Below are 14637 nucleotides of genomic sequence, written 5' to 3'. Positions count from 1 at the left end.
AGGCCCCGTGGATACAGAGTACACATGTTCCACGGGGCCTCTTTTAAGACTCACCGTTTTATCATACACATACACCCTGCAGCCTTCCTCTGCAGGAGCTGAAGGTGCCATGTACGTTCACGGGTGGAGTACCTGCTTTGCAGCAGCATCAGGTAGGCTTCCTGTCCAGAAATCCCTGATGAGATTGCCAGTCTGTGTAGACTGTACCGAGGTAGACTGGACAATGGATGGCGGTCAACAGCTTGAGGTTGAATTCTGACAAGACATAAGTACTGATTCTGGTGGACAGGGGAAGGTGGGTATGGGTCCTTCGTGGGGTCACTGTGCCCCGGAAGAACCAGGTGTGCAGCCTGGGAGTCATTTTGGACGCTCAGCTATCCACGGAGACACAGGTTAATTCTACCTCCAGGGTGGTGGCTGCTACCAGCTTCATCTGTTTTGCATCAATGGAAAGTTCAAAAGCTTTTCCCTTTTCTAAAAGCAAGACAACTTTATGAACAAGTTGTCAACACACTCTATAGATGCTCAGCCGTGAGCAAACTTATACCAAGTTTTGCCAAGGACATCTGATCTGCCACCAGCTGAGATAGGCCTTTTGTGGCATGCAGGAGGGATCTTACGTGCCAATGTCCACTTCTATAGAATCTTAGCTGTCATTAAAACAAAGGGGAAAGTTCCCTAGGAAGGTAAAAAAGGCCTACAACATGCCAGAGGGGGACTGTACCATCAATGATGCAGAAGATTCTACCACCTTTTTCCCCTGGCGTGCAGGGAAGTATCTAAGTACAGTGGTACCTCTGGTTATGTACTTAATTCGTTCCGGAGCTCCGTTCTTAACCTTAAACTGTTCTTAACCTGAAGCACCACTTTAGTTAATGGGGCCTCCTGCTGCTGCTGTGCCACTATCGCACGATTTCTGTTCTCATCCTGAAGCAAAGTTCTTAACCCGAGGTACTATTTCTGGGTTAGCGGAGTCTGTAACCTGAAAGCGTATGTAACCCAAGGTACCACTGTATGTGACCCTTCACTGTTGCACCCAAGGAAGCGTAATCGTTCCTGGACTCCAATTTACCCAAAGCCAGAATATTAACTCTGCAAATATGTACATGTAGAACAGCACCCCTGTGTCACCCACCCCCAGCACACCAAGGGATCATAGGGATCATAGAGTGAAAATCCAGGTTGGGCAATAAACACAAGTGCAATTCTGTCACATGTGCATTATTTGTCTCTTGAGTGTTCATTTGGAAGAAGATTACAAAGTTATGTCTGTAAGGAAGGGTGGCTGAACTGTGGCCGGACTCCAACATCCAGGATCCTATGGGAGTTGAGCTGAATGGCCACAGATTAGACAGCACTGCCCTGGAAAACCCCCAATCAGAACCTGGATCAGAAAACGTTCAGGCTTCTAAAACTAAAAAGTGCATATGGAAAAAAACTGTACATCATATTCCAAAACGTAAGGAAGTCCCCAGAGGCTGAATGCAAGAGGCTCTTTATTAATTTGATGACAAACAGATTTTAAAGCAAACTTGAGATGGAAAAAAATAAAAAAAAATAAACACGGTGCTAGCACTGATGTTTTTTTCTTTTTTCTTTAAATGGATTTATATAAAAACTCAAAAGGATTTCATTTTAACTGCAACAAAGGGGAGGGGGAAAGTAACCCAGCACAAAGCAGAAGCAAGCAGGTGCTAACTAGCAAAATGTGAGGAAGGGAGGGAGGAACTGGGCAGCCACAGAAGGATTTGGGGGTGGGGGGAAGGAATATCTTTACTCAGCAGATCGCCTTGCACAAAAAAGAGACAAAAGCGCTTAAAAGTCTAGCTTTGAAAACCTACATAGCCAACATAGCCTACCCGGTGGGGTGGGAACTGGAGTACCGGGCCCTCCCAGCCTCCCTGCTTGCCCCCCACCTCCCTACAGGTTGTCAGGTCTAATGGATACCAAGGAGGCCAAGCACACTTCTTGCAGAAGGGTGGGGCAGGGCTGCTCTTTTTCTTTGGTGGGGTGGGGGGAGAAGAAGAGGAACGAGAAAGGCAGATTTCCAAAATCTCTATTATTTTTTTTAAAGAAAAAAGAAAAAAAAAGCGCAGGGAGTTCTCTTAAGTACATTCATGTTAAGTTAACCTCGAGTTCCTCAGTACACACAAAAGCTAAACAGATGCTAAGAGCCCTTTGACTGGGGAAAATTAATTCACAAGCGGTTTAAAAGAAGGGGGGGGGGAATCACATCTAGAAGGCAGATCAAACTGTTTCAGAGAGGTAAAGGGCATTGCAACATTTATGGATCGCCGGGCTGGTGGGGGCAGGAGGTTAAACAGGAAATCCTACTTCAGCTTTTTTCCTAGAAAGCTTTTGATGCAGATAAAAGAATGCTTTTTGCTACAAGTGCAGCAAGGCGGCGTTTTCCCTCCCCCCAAGGGGGTGCCCTTTCCCAGTCAGTATCATAGCAGTTGTAGTTTGAAGGACTCCACCAGCGAAGGCTTGTGAAACCCCCCCACCAGACGTCGCATCAAGATTGGTTTAAATGCCTGGCGTTGAACTCACTCCACCGCCGCACCGCTGCACAAAACCCCCAACGACAACCCCCCCCACCCCGATATATGCTCCAAGAATGAGACCCTCTTCTCCGCAGCCGCCTCCCGCTCTCAGCCTGCCCGCCCCACCCAACCTGCCTCGAAAGTATCTTTGTAAAGAGTCTTTACTTCAAAACCAATATAATCCCCAGTTTCCACTACTGTTTTTGGGTGGGAGGCGAGAAAAAGCAGTGTCCTTTTTTGTTTCCCCCCTCTTGGGGGTGGGCGGGGGTGGGCAAAAGGGCACAGGCACCCACTCCCTGTTCTCGTGAAGCGCATGGAAAGTCTTACAGAAAAGAAAAACAACAACAACCACTTGTTGTCATCACACAGAGCAGAGCCCAGGCAGAAGCCAATTGAAAGCAAGACAAAAAAACACACCCTTGAACCATCTTCTGCCTGGCTGCAGGGATGTGCTGGCTTTCCTTGCTCACTGCTACCCTACCATCTGAAGAAGAGGCTGATTGACTGAAATCACACTGAAAAAAGATCTTAAAAAGAGTGGTGTTCTAATTTTTAAGTGTTAAACTTTATATATATATCTTTTTTTTAAGCTTCTCAGAACAAGGATTTCCCCCCCGCCCAGGTCCACTACTAAGATTTCAGAGACAAACTTCTAAAAAAATATCCAGTGCTTCTTTTGCAAGAATCTCCTTTTCTTTTTAAGGGAAAAAAAGGGAAAAAAGAAACACCCCATCTTATTTAAGTCCATTCAGGACGTGGGTGACACCACACACATGTGAGGTTCGAAGCTGGATCCTGGACAGCAAAACCACACATCTCAGAGTAGGGTACCAGCCGGCTGGCTTTCCCACGAGCTCGGGAAGATTGGGGTCCCCTTGGGTGGACGAGGATGGTGATGGTGATGATGGTACACTTGCTCCTTTAAGAAGATGCCAACAGATGCCGCTTCTGGTTAAAAGGGGGAAAAGAGAGATGGGTACGCAAACAACTCTGAGATGGGGGTTTTCCTCTCCCCGCCCTGCTCACAAGAACAGAAGCTTGCTTCCAAGGCTCTTCTCTCTCTCTCTGAATCTCTCTCTCTCTCTCTCTCTCAGTGTGTGTTGACGGGGGGAGGACAGGGAACTCTGCTGACCACTCTGCTCTTCTGGGGCGAGTTGACTCCCCCTCCCAGCGAGGCGCCAGTCGGTCCTCCGTTGCTCTCTCTCTTCCCACCTCCGTCTGGTCAATCTCCTTGTCTCAGTGAGCTAGCAGTGGGCTCTCTCTCTTCCTCTCGATCGCGTGCTCTTCGCTCTCCTCTCCGTTGGTTTCTCTCTTCCTCTCCCTCTTCCTCTCTCTCTCCTGTTGCTCTCACAGAGTTGCTTCAGTTTTAGCAGTGGAAAACAGGTATCCATTTTATTTTATTTTTATTACCCAGAATAAAATGCTGTTGAACTAAGCTCCACATCAGCTTAGCTCTTCTCCTTCAACCTAAGTCAGGGAAAGAAAAGGGGAAATGCCATTACTGTCACAAGCCGTGGCTGCGGGTTGTGAGAAAGGCTTCTCTGAGCACATAAATGGCTCAGTGGGCAGAACCCAAAGGAGTCTGGAGGATGCAGATTCCGTGGCTACAAACAGCCTCTACTATTAGGCCCAGCAGGTACCATTTTTTCTCCACCACACAATACAAGACTTGTTTAAGGCAAGAGTTTCTCCACCTCCCTGCTGGTGCCTGATAGATAATAATTATTAATAATTTTATTCTTTATACCCCACCCATCTGGCTGGGTTGCCCCAGCCACTCTGAGTGGCTTCCAACACATATAAAAACATAACATCTAACTTTAAAAACTTCCCTAAACAGAGCTGCCTTCAGATGTCTTCTAAAATTCAGATAGTTGTTTATTTCCTTGACATCTGATGGGAGGGTATTCCAAAGGGCGGGCGCCACTACCCAGAAGGCCCTCTGCCTGGTTCCCTGTAACCTCACTTCTTGCAGTGAGGGAACCACCAGAAGGCCCTCTGAGCTGGACCTCAGTGTCTGGGATGAACGATGGGGGTGGAGACGCTCCTTCAGGTATACAGAGCCAAGGCTGTTTAGGGCTTTAAAGGTCAGCACCAACACTTTGAATTGTGCTTTATCTAGGATGCCTCTAGATAAAGCTCACAAGCCAGGTGGGAGGAAGATGCCTGCCTCCAGCAGGTTCTCCAGATCTGGGACTGCTGCCTCAGGTATCAGGGCCAAGAGCCACTCCGCCTCCATGGGCAGGAATGACCTCCAGGTGCCAAGTGTGCCCACCTCTACACCCTGTGGCAACCAAATTCCACAAGCCTATCCTGCCTTGAGTGAGGAGTTTCACAAAAGACCCCTGAATTCTGACCAGTCCTTAATTGAGTAGATTTCACTGTTTCCCAGCATCTTAACAAAGCATCAAGACCAAGTGTCATCACCTAAGGCAGCTCATCTCCCTCCCCCCAGAGAGCAACATCTGGATAGGCCAAAACCTCCCAGTCAAAGCCAGCAGGAACAAAGAGAACAAGGTAGACCATTCCGCTGGCAAACGGGGCACACGTGAAAGGAAAAACCCAGTTCCAATGCTCATAATTTGGAGAGCACAGCATTCAGATCCCACTCAACAAAAGACTGAGCCGGGCGTTCAGTGGCGTGTGCACAGAGATGAGGGGTGCTGATGAGACCGCCACCCCTGTTCTCTCCCCAACTCTTATTATCGGAAAAGCACCTTACACTCTAATATTGTGACAGTCCCGTCACTCCGTGTTGATATGCGCGCTCCCCCTGGTAAGTAGAGTCCTGCGACAGGGCCACGTCGATCTGAGATTTGAACTCGTCACCAAGGTAACTATCCTGAAGAGAAAAAGTGGGAGGAAGGAGAGGAGAGATTATTTTTCAGTTGAGAGACTGAAGTGGGAGTGGGGAGAGAGAGGGAAGACCAAAGAGAATACACTGAATAGCAGAACGATTCAGAGTTTAAACAGGCAGTTGAAACAGAAATACAATTCTAGTGCCAAGTGGATGCATATCTCATACTTACCTGTGAGGCAGAGAGTGGCAAGGGCTCCTGACCTCCAGTTCAAGGAAGGGGCCATTTATTTCTGGCCTCAATTCACCTGGCTCCAGAAGTCTTGATGTGTAAATATCTGTACTCTGGAGCAGACACAATACACCAGCACCTTAAATAAGTTCCTTTACCTGCGACAGCTCTGGCTGGGACAAGCCTGGTTGGCTCATCTGAGACGGCTGGCTCATGGAGATGTAGCCCTGAGTCAAAGGGCCCTGAGAGAACGGCTGGGAGACCACGTCCTGGCTGGCCTGGCTGTTGGGGAGGTTTGACTGACCGGCCCCTGGGATCCCAAAGCGGCTTTTCTGGCGCCCACCACGGCTGCTCTTGCCTTTTGGGTTCCCACGTCCTACAAGAGAAAACAAATCTCAATGCAGAGAAGGCACTCATGCCGTCAGCACAACCCTGTGGTGCCCTTGGGAGAGCAGCCAGGCTGGAAAGCAGGCAAAAAGCGTCCTCTGTATCTGATAAATATATAAACCGTTTCACTGTATTAAATTAATCCCCATACAGGCTGTCTGTCAGTATGCCTGTAATGTGCTTATAATTTTGTACACTGCCCTGGGATCTTCTGATAAAGGGTGGCATATAAATTGAATGAATGAATAATAAAATAAGTAAAAATCTATGTAGTTATTGATAAGGAATCACAACGAATTGACTGGGATTAATTCACTATATTTAAGCAAGACTGATAAAAGAAAGAGCTTCTCCATGCAGTGCATAGTTAAGTTATGGAACTCTCTCCCACAGGAATTAGTAATGGCCACCAAATGGGATGGCTTTAAAAGGGGGCTGGAATAATTTATGGAGGAGGAGATGACTATTGATAGCTAGTAGCCATGATGGCATTCCTCTGCCTCTGCAGCTGGAGGCAGCAAAATCCAAAAACTCAGCTTTCACTACCCAATCAGTTGACAGACAACTGGGTACATCAACTCTCTAAAGAAGTGATATCCAAACTTCTTTGGGCCAGATTTGATGAAGTGAAGGGCCGTGGGGGCCGACCAAAGTTGTTGAGCTTCTTTTAGGATTGAAGTTGTTGAGGTTTTTTTTTAGGATTTTACCCCAGGAAATAAACAGGGGCCAGATTAAACTGACCGGTGGGCAGGATTAGGCCCCTGAAACGGACTTTTGACCAACCTGCTCTAAAGTATCTGGCCTTGTAAGCACCAAACGATGACTAAAGAAGCCTGCAATTATTCTCCTGGTTGTCCTCAAGCAGCAGCAATAAATCTCAATGTAAACTCAACTGAGGGAGGATGCCCTTCCATCAGCTCACAATATGGATTGCTTCTGCCACTGGTGTGTACATGGAGGAGTATCTCCACCCCCATCGTCCAGTCCGGACACCGAGGTCCACCACCAGGGGCCTTCTGGTGGTTCCCTCACTGCGAGAAGCGAAGCTACAGGAAACTAGGCAGAGGGCCTTCTCGGTAGTGGCGCCTGTCCTGTGGAATGCCCTCCTGTCAGACATCAAGGAGATAAATAACTATCTGACTTTTACCAGATGTCTGGAGGCAGCCCTGTATAGGGAAGTTTTTTTAATGTGTAATGTTTTATTATGTTTTTATATATGTTGGAAGCTGCCCAGAGTGGATGGGGCAACTCAGCCAGATGGGAGGGGTACAAAAAATAAAATTATTGTTATTATCAAGAGACCTGCCTGATGAGTTTTTCAAACATGCACTGCTGGGAGGATGGAAGAAGCTGCAGCCTTACCCCAAAATCCCTCCCCACCCCCTTCCTTGCCACTGAGCACTTCTGAAGTCCTACAAGCCATGGAAGCACCTGTCTGTGCGGAACAATCTCTTACCGGCAGCAGGCCCATTGGCCTGTCCAAAATAGCCAGGCGGAGGCATGGGAGGCATCACCAGGTTGAAGGGGATGGGAATGTTCATGGCGGTGACATGGCTGGGCCCGGCACTGATCATCCCAATCTGGTCGTGTGTTTGGAAGTACATGTTGGAGGGCCGGCCTGAGGGAAGAGGGGGGAAGAGCTCAGAGGGAACAAGTCCCAAGACAGCAAGGAGAGGGAACAGCAACGCCGCAGGCACAAGGCTCTCTTCACCAGGCCTTTCAACCCACCACAGATACATGGTCCATGGAGGTATCAGAACAGCTCTGGAGTAAAAAAACTGCCTCTCTTTTGGACTGAGGAGAGATCCCCCTGGCCAAGTTCTCTCACCTTGGCTGCTGCGATCATACACCGATCCAGGGATGATAGCTTCACGGGCATCGTACATGGCAGTTGTCATGAACCGGGCTCCCTAAGAAAAGGGGGCAGAAATTAAAGACCACTTTAAAATATGTTTACACAAACTGTTTCTGATGGCTCACATGAGGAAGAACTTTCTGGAACTTTCCTTTAGCAAAGAGGGTGGCTTTTCCCTGCCTGCCAATCACAGAGGCCTTCCGAGGCCCTGATCCACATTCTACCACCAAGAGAGGCATGCCTGGTGGGAACAGAAGAAGGGGAGGTCCTTATTGGTGGCGGCGCCACAACTGCAGAGTTTCCTCTCAAAGAGGGTGGATCAGGTTCTCCTCTGGCGTCTTTTCAGGCAGATGGCTCAATGATTGCGTGAAGCTATTTGTGTTCTTTAACTCTGCCTGCTGTGTGTTGTGGATTGACTTTTCAGCTGTTTCAACTTGGCTTGTTTTACTAATAATAAACAAGATCATTTATTATTATTACTGTATTATTATTATTATTATTATTATTATTATTATTATTATTCCCCCCCCCCACTGCAAGGTTGTTTACAGATCCAAAAGGCAGGATGCTTGGAAATGGGAACTCCTCATGGGCGAAATATTTCAAGCTGTTTCCCCTCCCCTTATTTCTCCTTTCACCTGTGAAATGGGACCCTGTCTGAAAGACCTGGGCAAAAGGAACTCCAAAAGTTGCATTGCTGAGTGTGAGGCAGTTGAACAGGTTTACTCAACATGGGAGGGGCAGTTTACAGCCTCAGCAGTTCTAGGATGCTGGAGAAGGGCAGTGAAGCCTAATCTCTAAAGCAGGGCACAGGTGTAGGTTTCCAGCCCCACCAGTGGCACTTACGGGGTTGATGGTATTGACCAGCTTCCGAGGCTTGCTGAACTGCATGAGGCTCTCACGGAGGTTGTTCAGGGGCCCCTCGACCAGCACTTTCTGCTCCTTGTAGTAGTTCAGCAAGTGGTTCCAGAGGGGCTGCTTGGAAAGCGCTTTCGGGTTCCCAACAATGATGACACCATACCTTAAATGAATGAATGAAAAAATGAAGTCCACACCAAAGCATTGTTGCGTAGTTCACCACCTGGTTGGCACTCAGAACCTACCAGCACCCTGCGGCCACCCGAAGGACCAATTGTGGCCGTAGGAACCCGCCTAAGTGCTCCACTCGCTGTTGGGTGCCAATCTCCACAGCCTTTGCCTTTTGATTCCAGGCAGGCAAGGGGTGCTTCTCAGTTGTGACACCCTGGTGATAGTTATACTTCTCTCCCAGGGGGGACTAGCCTGGTGTCCAGCAAAGAGCCTCCTATTTGGCTCAGGCCTTCCTGCATGCCCCCTGGAGGTTGGTTCTCATTGGATGGCTTAAATTCAATATTTAATCTATAGAGATTTCAGTACTGCCCTTCATGCAAACTGATTCCAGGGTGGTGCACTAAATTATGGGCAGAACGCTGAAGCCCAATAAGACACGAGTGAAATATAGCAGATTATAGATCCTGGAATGGTAGAATTGGAAGGGACCCTGAGGATCATCTAGCCCAACATTAACAAATTAAAAAAATGCCTGCATAAATAAAAATGTTGCAGCCTGGTCCCAAGAGGTTTGCAAAACAGGCATCCGCTTTAGGGAAGCGGGCCCCTCTCCTGGGCTTCTCTCACACACTTCTGATTAGGAAGGCACCTGGAGAAGGACCTCAGGCAATACATGCTGCTCTATTGCCTCTGCTAGATTTAAATTCTCCATTTCAGGCTTACTCAGCTGGATAACTGCATTTGTGTTGTCATGATCTTGCAAAAAGCGCTCTCGAGTTTGCCAGCTAAAGAGAGACATGAATCCAATTCATGCAGTTTATTATAATAATAATTATATTATTTATATGCCACCCATCTGACTGGGTTTGGAAACTTAAAGGCCTTAGCACAACACTGCTGAACTTCTACGTAAGACTGGCTTGCACAAGCCAGTTGGTTTATTATCAGCTCAGCTGTTTGTAGCTTGTACAGAGAAAACTCACTCCAAAAAGCCCGTTGTTTTCCCCACCATGACTCCAAGCAGAAGGGTAAGAAAAAAGGTGCAAGTCACCTGCACCTTTCTCCCCTGCTGCAACAAGACAATAATTTCCTTAGCTAGATAGAAGCAAAGAGCTCTTTGGGACTGGCAGACATAGCTGTCTCACACTCAGTGGCTTCCGCTCTACCTTGCTCTGGTGAGAGCCACATTGAGGCGCCTGGGGTCATTCAGGAAGCCAATGCCTTGATGCTCGTTGGCTCTAACACAGGACAGGATAATGAAGTCCTTCTCGCGCCCTTGGAAAGCGTCAACGCTGGCTATTTCCACTTCCTGGGAAGGGGACAGGGAGAGAAAAGGACTCTGTTAAAGCACTCACATCTCTAGAGAGTTTCCTTCAGAGAGAGTGATGGTTAGCCAGGAAGCATTACATGATGTCCACGTGGTCCCACCTCCTGAAAATCAGTTTCAAACTACTTTCCAGTCCTGGGGATAATCTCCTGCCTCGCTCGCACTCCGTATTTGGGGAGGGAGGCTGTCCATAAATTTACTGCTATGCAAGTTAGCGATTTCTTGGCTACCCAGTTTGATTAATTCAGCTGCCTTTCCCTTCCTTAAACTGGAGGTGGCGAAGAAGGACCACTGAGCACAGAGCTCTCCAACACAAGTATGAGAAGGAGCAGCCCACTCTCCATATAACTCTCTTCAGCAGGTGAGGCTATACATTTGCAGAAAGTCCTGTTTAGTACTGTGCTGTATGGTATAGGTGGGTCAGGTTTCTATGCACCCTGCCTCCAAGGAAACATTTGCAAATACAAGTTGGGTTGCTCTGAATCAGGGAGCAGGGAGAGGGGATGGGCTAAATGCTGACTTGGGAAGGTTGCACGAAGCCCAGAGACAACACAGGGAGAGCTGTACCTGGTAGAGTTTGGTGTGCAGAGAGCCGCTGAACTGCATATACTGCACCAGGTAGGAGCGCTGGCCCTCGTAGGGGGTGATGATGCCAATCTGATCTGGCTTCGCACCAGCCTTCAGCAGCTTGGTGGTGATCTTCTCCACGTTGGCAGCCTCCGTCCTGCAGGGGAAAGAGGAGTCAGTCCCTCCCCTTGAGCAGCGCCCAAGAAACAGTCTCCAAGGTAACCAGAATGCCTCAGAGCTTGTTCAACACCATAAATCTATGTATAATGCCCAAATTCACTCTGCGACAAAGATGCAAAATGTTTAAGTATTTTTTTTAAAAAAATGTAGCAAGGGAGGAAAAGAAAAGTGCATCAGACAAAGGAAAGGGCACAACAGAAGCCACATGTGGCACATTTCTTGGCATGATTCAGGTTGGAATAATGGGCCTGGGCACGTGCAGGGTATCAGCCACAACCCCCCAAACATCTTAAGAGTCTTCAGGCACAAATTGAATTAATTGACTGGCTCCCTTTCAAAGTTCCAGGCCACCTTCAGCTCACCAGAGAAAGATCAAGCTACCTGGAATAGTCTCCATCTGACAATACTATTGGGGGGTGGGGGTGGCGGCAGGGACTGTATATGGGTGAGAGATGCCACTGCTGGACCACGTCCTTCCTGTCCGCTTCCCACCCTTTGGACTGCAGAACTAAAATGCTTGGCCTCCATCACTTCTTCAGCCTCACCTCCTTCACTCTGGGATGACCTTGAACTACCAATCCTATCTTTTTAGAACTGTTTTAACAGCCATGCCTTTTAACCGGCTTCATTTATTGCGGGCTATTTTAATTAAGGATGCTTCAGTTGCTTTGATAATAATAATAATAATAATAATTTTTTTTTATATCCCGCCCTCCCCAGCTGAAGCCGGGCTCAGGGCGGCTAACAACAATCAAATAATCCAACATACTAAAAACATTTCATTATAAAAATTAATTAAAATCAAATTGGTGGCAACCATTAAGCAAAATTCTGTGCAGATTGCCAGAGGAGGGAGTCAGGCTGCGCCCTGACCAAAGGCCTGGTGGAACAGCTCTGTCTTGCAGGCCCTGCGAAAAGATGTCAGGTCCCACAGGGCCCTAGTCTCTTGTGACAGAGTGTTCCACCAGATTGGAACCGCAGCCGAGAAAGCCCTGGCACTAGTTGAGGCCAGCCTAACCTCTCTGTGGCTTGGGACCTTCAGGATGTTTTTATTTGCAGACCATAAGTTCCTCTGTGGGACATACCAGGAGAGGCGGTCCCGTAGGTACGAGGGTCCTAGGCTGTATAGGGCTTTAAAGGTTAAAACCAGCACCTTAAACCTGATCCTGTACTCCACCAGGAGCCAGTGCAGCTGCTATAGTACCAGATGAATGTGATCTCGCAGCGAAGACCCCATAAGGAGTCTCGCCGTGGCATTCTGCACCCGCTGGAGTTTCTGGGTCAGTCTCAAGGGCAGCCCCACATAGAGCGAGTTACAATAATCCAGTCTGGAGGTGACCGTCGCGTGGATCACAGTGGCTAGGTCAGGGCGAGAGAGGTAAGGAGCCAACTGCTTAGCTTGGCGGAGATGAAAAAATGCCGCCTTTGTTATAGCTGTAATCTGCGCCTCCATAGAAAGGGAGGTATCGAAGATTACACCCAAACTCTTAACGGACGGTGCTGGCACTAATTGCACCCCCGCAAGAGATGGGAGTTGCCCCCTCAATCCCATATCGTCCCGTCCCAGCCAGAGGACCTCTGTCTTCGAAGGATTTAACTTCAACCGGCTCCTGCGTAACCATCCAGCCACAGCTTCCAAGCATCTGATCAGTGTGTCTGGGGCCGAGTCAGGATCCATCAACAGATAGAGTTGGGTGTCATCAGCATACTGATGGCAGCCCAGCCCAAAACTCTGGACAAGCTGGGCGAGGGGGCGCATAAAGATGTTAAAAAGCATCGGGGAGAGTATCGCACCCTGGGGCACTCCACACACCAAGGAGTGGCGCGATGACAATTCCCCCCCCCCAAGCGCCACCCTCTGTCCCCAAACAGAGAGAAACGTGCGCAGCCATTGAAGGACTGTGCCCTGGATCCCCACGTCGGCAAGGCGGTGGTCCAGGAGTTCGTGATCGAGCTGTTACTGGGTATTTCAATTATGTATGGATTTTATAGCTTAATATGGTTTCTAAAACATTAAGTTATAAAATCCACACATAATTGAAATATGTCATGTTGGCATATAACTGGTGTATAAATTAATGAATAGTCAAGAGAGAGAGAGAGAGACGTGATGTTTGTCCAAGCAAGGCATCCACACATTCTGTCCCAGAGACTTGGCTGGACCCCCTTCTCCTCTTTCCCACATGACTTACCTGTTCAGGTAAGAAGTCCCAGAACTTGCAATCTCTTCTTGCCCTTGGGTCACATAGAAAAACATGGGCTTGTCTGGCTGGGGCCACTGGAAGTCAAATCCCTTCTTCACACGGTCCGCTGCAGAGCGACAGGGAAGTTGCCTGTTAGCGTATGTTTCTCCTATGGAGGCCTGGGTCTTCCTTTGGTTAGATCAGTGGTTCCCAAACCATTTAGGTCACTGCCCCCTTGGTCCCATAAACTCATCCCAATGCCCCCTACCCTATAAAAAGCATTGTAGCGCTTTGCACAACACACTAAGGAAGACTGTAACACTGTAACATACCAAACAGCAACAATTAATTGCACATTGATTCAAAAGTATTTTAATTAATTAAAAAAAACCCTGATGAACTTGAACCAGTGAGACTAGCTTCTCAAAGTCCAATAGCTACCTAAATCTTCAGTGCTCCCCTGCCTCTTAGTGCCTCCCCTGCTAATCCCACCGCGGAAGGGCAGTACATACTGCCCACTTTGGGAAGCACAGGGCTAGATCCTAGCCTTAAAATGGAGTCCTTCCATCCTGAAGAGCAGGCTGGAACAGCAGCGAGAACCACCTATCAAAATCCACAGACCTCCTGACGCGAAGACTATGGCAAGGATTGAGACTGATATGAAGCCGTGGTGTTCAGTAAAATTTTTCATAGGGGAACAGTTAGAGCCAAAGGTGCCAGCCTGTGAGGGCGATATGGGGGGGGGGGCAACGCTGCCGTGCATTAATACCTTGTCTCCTGCCCTAAGCCAAGCAGAAGCTTCTGATAGAATGCTGGAGCCCTTCCACATCCTTCCCAAAGCTGGGTGGGCTTTGGGAAGGTGGCAGGAGGGCTCCTGGACCCTGACAAGAGCATTGTGTCTCCCTCCAAAACCCGGGCAGAAGTTTCCCAGGCTTTGGGAAAGAGGCGCCAGGTTTAATACTCTGATAGTTTACGGGGAACATTTAGGAAACTAGCCTAGTCCCCCTATTCCACTGACTGTACACCACTGATTTGAAGCTCCAAGGCCCACTTAGAGGTCCTGAACGGGACACTGCCTGGCACTCCTGCGGGCCCCCTCCATCACCCACACCCTCCCCCTGCCCCTTCTTACCTGCGGTGACACCGTTCTGGAGAGACCCCTCATAAAAGATGTTGGATGGGAAAGCGCTCAGGGCTGGGTGCATACGGTACTGCACCTGCAGGCGGATGGGCCTGATGCCCAGCACCACCAGCCGCTCAAAGAGCGACTGCGACAGGCCTGCTTTCGCCGCCTTCTTGCACATCACAACAGGGCCAAGCTGGCAGTGGTCGCCCACCAGGATCAGCTGGGGAAATGAAGCCCAAGGTCAACAGGAGGAACCGCACACATGAGCGTGCACACATAAACAGCCCCCCTCCCCCCGGCCAGGCCAAGCCCCTGCTCCATCTCTAGAAGACTGGAGGTGATGGCCTACAAAAGGGAAGGACAGTTTGGGGATCTAAAGTCTGCTTGAGGGAAGCTTCTAGCTTTCTGAGG

At 48.7% G+C, this 14637-nt stretch overlaps 1 protein-coding gene across 1 annotated transcript in view; it reads right to left on the bottom strand.

The window, feature by feature from the left end:
• Positions 1 to 1479: 1479 nt before the first annotated feature.
• Positions 1480 to 14637, bottom strand: part of UPF1 (UPF1 RNA helicase and ATPase) — a 33340-nt gene continuing 20182 nt past the window's right edge. The window contains exons 15-24 of the mRNA XM_079960466.1: positions 14233 to 14446; positions 13110 to 13227; positions 10738 to 10894; positions 10010 to 10152; positions 8661 to 8835; positions 7788 to 7869; positions 7416 to 7577; positions 5731 to 5948; positions 5266 to 5385; positions 1480 to 4010 (exon numbers count right to left, since the gene is read on the bottom strand). Of these exons, the coding sequence (XP_079816592.1) occupies positions 5269 to 5385; positions 5731 to 5948; positions 7416 to 7577; positions 7788 to 7869; positions 8661 to 8835; positions 10010 to 10152; positions 10738 to 10894; positions 13110 to 13227; positions 14233 to 14446 (1386 nt within the window). The 3' untranslated portion in view covers positions 1480 to 4010; positions 5266 to 5268. The remainder of the gene's footprint in view (positions 4011 to 5265; positions 5386 to 5730; positions 5949 to 7415; positions 7578 to 7787; positions 7870 to 8660; positions 8836 to 10009; positions 10153 to 10737; positions 10895 to 13109; positions 13228 to 14232; positions 14447 to 14637) is intronic.

This window comes from Podarcis cretensis, assembly GCF_951804945.1.
Source record: "Podarcis cretensis genome assembly, chromosome: 18".
In the NCBI taxonomy this organism is placed as follows: domain Eukaryota; kingdom Metazoa; phylum Chordata; class Lepidosauria; order Squamata; family Lacertidae; genus Podarcis; species Podarcis cretensis.
The sequence above is the reverse complement of the archived record's forward strand: the minus strand, read 5'-3'. Positions and strand labels throughout refer to the sequence as shown.